Source organism: Sarcophilus harrisii, chromosome 1 (assembly GCF_902635505.1).
Source record: "Sarcophilus harrisii chromosome 1, mSarHar1.11, whole genome shotgun sequence".
Lineage (NCBI taxonomy): Eukaryota > Metazoa > Chordata > Mammalia > Dasyuromorphia > Dasyuridae > Sarcophilus > Sarcophilus harrisii.
Window position 1 is genome coordinate 79,365,607 of NC_045426.1, and position 6,000 is coordinate 79,371,606.

Below are 6,000 nucleotides of genomic sequence, written 5' to 3' on the forward strand. Positions count from 1 at the left end.
TTTTGTGCTGTTTCCATATCCTGATATAATAGACACATACTAAAATCCAAATGTGGCAGTTCCAATGTCATTGAATGAAGATCTGTTTCATTTTATTTCTTTTTGCCTTTTTTTCCCTTTCAATTCATCTGTGAGTATTTTGAGATGACCAGGCCTTGTGTAGCCTCATTTTCAACTCCACTGATTTTTTTGCTGTTCTTCAGTTCTCCTCCTTTATAGCATTTTCCCAATGAATTTGTAATTTAAATTGGTTTTGACTTTGGTTAATCTTTCCTTTTGGAGTTTGGTAAAAGAAGTTTCACTCATGAAATGTATGACCAGAAAAGGTAGTGGGCCAGTTAAATAACAAGTGAGGAGTAAACAGATGGACAGCTTGATCACAAAATATTAAAAGGCCAAAGGAAGGTCTCCAGGATATTAAGTAGATCTTCTTTAAATATATGGAAATACCTGGTCAAAAATTGCACACATGAATGCAACCCATGTACATCCATTGAAGTATTGCATTGATCAGTCAACAATAATTTATTTATGTGACAGGCACTGTACAAAGAACTAGGAATGCAGGGACAAAATGGAAATAGTCCCAACTCATAAGGACTCATTGGGGGAAACAGCAGTAACAATATCATTATATACATGATAGATAGAAGGACAAAGTAACCTTAGAGGAAAAAGTCTTTTAGGAAGTCATAGAGGAAAAAGGTGTAAGAAGAGTTTTAAATGCCAAAGTCAGTTTACATTTGATCCTATAGGTAATAAGGAACTGGAATTCATTGAATAAGGGTATGACATGACCCAACCTACACCTGAAGAAAATTACTTTGGTGGTTCTGTGGTGAATGGATTGGACTAAAGAGAGACTGAAGGCAAAGAGATTAATTAGGAGGCTATTGCAGTAGTCCTGGCAAGAGGTGATAAGGACCTCTATTAGGCAAGTGAGTGGGGAGAAGAAAATATAATGTATACAAGAAATGTTGTGGAGATAGAAACATTTGGCAATAAACTATGTGTTGGGTAAATGAGCATGAGAAATTCGGGTTTCACTGAAATTGTAAATCTGGATTTCAAGGATGGCAATATAATAGTGAAATTTGGAAGAAACTAATGACATGTTTTTGACAAGTTGAATTTGAGATGTCTATAGGACATGTGGCTGAATATAGAATAGAGGATCCTTTGAATAACAAGATTTTTTAATTACTTAATTTAACAAGTATTTTAGAAAATTTAATAAATTTATTGAAATTGATTTCTCAGAATATTACATACACACACACACAAAAGAGTTTTTGTTCCATCTTATTAAGCAATCTGCCATATATAGAACAATGGAAGAAGTTTATACATGTGGATACTGACTTTAAAAAATACATAAAATGATATTTAGTTTGTTAAACTCCTTTCACTGCTCAAGCTTAGTATCTTTTTAAAAATCTCAGTTTTTCTACTAAATCCCAATTTTAAATCTAATCTTTTTTGAGTATTGAGAAAGAAGCATTAAAATTAATTTTCTGTTTATATTAACTAAACCTTGAAGAATAATAATTACTATCACTATGTAATAATTTTTACATTGATTGAGAAAGTGGTATTTTAATAGCTTCTTTTACATTTGCTTTTTTTTTTTTTTTTTCCAGAAGAGTATGATGCTTTTAAGTTTATAGATGTGAGCTTTGGTTGAAACTAATTGGGAAGTGCATCAGTTGTAGATTGCTCTTCTGATGAAAGACAGCAGGATTCTTCATTATCAGTTGTACCAACAGCCTGAAAGTTGCTCACCCTAGTATTCTAAACTGAGCAGGTTATAATGTGGAATTAATCTCTGCTTTCATGAGTTAGTTGTTAATTCCATCCAATTTACCATTTACAGGGGTATGTGATTTTGAGAGTTTCATAAAACTGTTCATTCCATGCCAAGGAATGGTGTATTAAGCCTTCTAAAGACATAGTTTCAGAGAAATGGAATTATAAGTGGTAATATAAATTATAGTGCCTTGATTGGAAAAAATGTCAAAGAAATATACCTTGCTAAACCTTACTGTCATTGGTATTAGGTGCAGTGAAGTTGGTCTTTCTAATTAATTAAGAAACTGGCTCATGCATTGGGTTCTAATTCTAATACTGGCACTAGCTTGTTTTGAAACTCTGAACAAGTTCTTTTCCCATATAGGTTTTGGTGCTATCTTCTGTAATATCAATAGACTGGACTATCCAATTTTTAAGCACCCCTCCAACTCTGATATTTAATGGTGGTTGTGGTTTCTGTTCTCAGATTGTCCACTAAGACTTTCTGTCTTGTGTGAGAAGAAAATAAGCTCCTTCTCTAGAAATCTAATCAAAGGGCCAATCATTGAGATTCTTCAACTGGTAAGAAAAAGATTCATGAAGTATTGATATGATTTGGCCAAACAAAAGAAACAAATGTCTATTAGAAGGGCACAGTTCTGCCGAACACTATATGAATCCAATCACAGTTTGAAGTGGCCCTGAAAGTAACAATACTGGCAGCATTTCTAGGCTAAAAAAAAATCTATGGGAGTAGAAGGTAGTTTTACCATGCTATAAGGCTCATTTTCTCTGGCTCTTAGTTTTATTAAGAAATTAATGTCTTAAAGGAGAGTGTCTATAAAATCATGTAGGAAATAGAAACATATAAAATATGGATAGAATACGAAACATATCTCCATTTCCAAGTTTATAAAACTGAAGAAATTGTGCTAGAAAATCTCTCAAGGCTTCTTAACTCATTCAAAATTTGTGAGTCTTTATTGATTAGAATATGTGTTTGTTAGGAAAGCACCAAAAAAAATTCATTCATGAGGGTATTATCTACATTTCTGGCATGAAATTTAATCCTCACTTTAAAATAAAATATTCTGCCTTGATTAACACTGTCACTGCCTTTAACAGTTTTATTAAATTTTATATTATATTTTAATTCTATATTCATTTTTGTAATTCACAACAGGGACTCGGTCAATGTTTATATGTGTACTAATAAGTGAAAAGGCCCCACTTAAACCATTAATTTTTGGTTTAAAAATTAAGGGAAACTGTGATTTTAAATTTCCCAATTCTTTTCTGGTCTATTAGATCTGTACTATGTGTTATGTTTTCTGCCCTTGAAAAGAATAAAAGAAGGCCAAAGTGTTTTGTATAGATGATATAAGTAGCTCGTATAGCTTCATTTGCTTCCCTCTCTTACAGGTATAATTTTATTATGCTGGCCCTGTCATTCACATTCTTGCTGTCTTCCTATTTCCTGACCAAGTGGCAAGGCAGCGTGGGCTTCATCTTTGCCAACTGTTTTAACATGGGAATTCGGATTGCACAAAGCATACGCTATATCTATAGGTACTTCAGAGAGAGTCCTTACAGGCCACTGGCAGGCCTGCTTCCTTCACCATTTCTAATTGTAGTCTACGTGCTTTGTGGAGTGGTTACTGGTATTTCAGAGGTAAGTTTTCCTTCTTTTTCACATACTCTCTCAGGCCATACCCCTGTCTTTTTTCAGTATTGTCTAACTTGAGGTGCCTGCCATGATAAGTATTTGCCCAATCCCACTCAATTTTGGATTTTTTTCTTCCTAAATGTTTACTTTGTCAGTGATAGACCATGCAATAAAATGTCAGGCTTGTGTGCATAATAGATTAAATTCTTATTAGTTGGTTTGAATAAAGAGCTAGAGATAGCAAGACCTTTATTTTTCCATCAGTTACTATCTAGAATGTGGGCTGTCTCTCAGCTTCTCTAACAATAAGCAATTATTTATGATCCTAGTGGAATTTCTGGAGTGAAATGTTAGGAGAGTTGGATTGGGCTAAAGGTTCCTGGCACTAATGATATTTTCTTTCCCTTTAGGTGTTTTTGTGCTGTGAGAGAGGCTGGCTGACCAGACTTCTGCACATCATTGTGGGTGTTTTGTGTTTGGGAGCTACCCTTGTGACTGTGTTCTTCACAGAGACCAAGCTTATCTTCTTTATTCGAACTCAGTTCCTACCCAAATATATCCAGAAAAAAACATGAACATATAAGAGGACCAGTTCCTGTATTTAGTTCTGCAGGCCTATCAGAATGGTTTGTGGTGCAGAAGCTCATTTCCTGTTCAAAGGAAGAATATCATGAGAATCCACTGAGGTTCTGGTATTAACAAAATCATAGGTTTATAAGAAACTAGAAAGTGGGAACCCATTGGAAAATAATAGACATAATATTTGGTTTATGTTTCCAATCCATTTGGAATTTTAAATGTTAATGAAGGATATAATTTTTAAACAGAAATGAAATTAATAGTAGCATTTTCAATTGTCTTTTCGTCATTTTGTACTGATTTTTTTTTTCTTTGTTGATTCCTTTTTGGTTTCATCTAGCTTAATAGCCAATTGTATAATTTCTAGTTTTTTTTTTAGCTTTGAGTAAACATTGAGCCCTCTAAAAGAGATCTGATTATTTAACTGTCTTTAAAAACATTTCATTCATTTCTTCAAGAAAGGAAGAATGCAGAGTTTTGCTTACAAAACAGAAATTAAGATACTTGAGTGATTCTTTCTATCACAATGTGATTTTTACTTTCAGGGAAGAATAAATGTCATCCATCCCACAAGTCAGGAAAAAGAAGCATGTAGTCTTTCTGAGAAGCATGTTTCTAAGAAGCTTGAATTATTAGGAAATAAATAAAAAGGAATTCAGGAAAGTAAAATATAGAATTCAGGATGAAAGAAGGATAACATTTACTTTTTAATTGATTATAAATAATTAGACTAACCATCTAAAAAAACCATGGTATTTTGAAGAAAGAGATCACCAAAAATGAGCTACCTTTGGTTCTATAGCCAAATGTTGTCTTTGTAGCTGACCTGAACTTTTTATAGAGAATGAAAATAGTATAGAAAAGCAACTTTGACTGAACATCTTTCTTTTCCGTGTTTCTCCCTCCTTAGAAAACATAATACTTTAAACAGTATAACTAATAAGTCAGTAATCAAACATCTGTGACTTTAATTGGTACAAAAATTCCCTCTACCAATTCCAATTGCATACTGTTTATAAGTTAGTAGAGAAGTTTTAGACAGTTGTAGGAAGTTTAGATAGATTCAGTGACTTGCCTTTGGTCACACAGTTTATGAGTTTCTGACTCCAAATCCTATATTCTTTACTAAGCCTTGTTGTCTCTCCTTTATTGTAACAAATACCATTCTGATATGTTATTCATGAAAGATTGTGCCTTTGCAACATGACCATCCCAAGTTGTTGGCCCACTTATTTCTACTTTTAGTTATGACAATAAATATGATAAATTTCCAGCCTAACCCAAGAATAGAGCTGACCCATGATGCTCAGAGTATAGAGGGGTTTATAGAATAATAATGGAAATTCAGTCTCAGTCATTCAGTCATCATTTGACTACACAGAGCTCATACTGTGTGCAAGGTCTGTGTTAAACATAAACACTGTGGGTCATCAAAAGATGGATAAGACACTGTCATTAATTATCCCCATATTAGCCATGTAAAATGGAGAAAATAAGGTCCTCATCTGGAGCCTCTAAATAGTTCTCCCTAGCTTTGCAGAAGTATGTCTTCTGTGAGTTTCCCAAACCCATGGTACTCTGCCAACAGAATAAACTTCAGCTTGTGCCCATTAGATCACACCCTTTCTAGTCATTGTTCTAAAGATTCAGGTTGCTATTATAAGACTTCTCCAGTAACTTCCCAAGTTTCTTGGAACTGAAATTCTCCCAAATTTTGGATCCCTTTGATCCCCCCGCCCTTTTTTTTTTTTTTTTTTTTTTGGCTGGGGCAATTGGGGTTAAGTGACTTGCCCAGAGTTACACAGCCAGGAGGTGCTTAGTGTATGAGGTCAAATTTGAACCCAGGTCCTCCTGACTTCAGGGCTGGTCTTTAATCCCTTTTGATGAAGGTAGTAATAGACTAAGTTGGACACTCTCATTCTACTGAGCTATATTCCTGGTTCTCATCTTCATTGCCACTTCATTCT

At 34.0% G+C, this 6,000-nt stretch overlaps 1 protein-coding gene across 1 annotated transcript in view; it reads left to right on the plus strand.

Annotated features, from left to right (window-relative positions):
• Positions 1-5,788, plus strand: part of RFT1 (RFT1 homolog) — a 50,869-nt gene extending 45,081 nt beyond the window's left edge. The window contains exons 12-13 of the mRNA XM_031957421.1: positions 3,211-3,460; positions 3,865-5,788. Coding sequence (XP_031813281.1) covers positions 3,211-3,460; positions 3,865-4,029 — 415 coding nt within the window. The 3' untranslated portion in view covers positions 4,030-5,788. The remainder of the gene's footprint in view (positions 1-3,210; positions 3,461-3,864) is intronic.
• Positions 5,789-6,000: the final 212 nt, after the last annotated feature.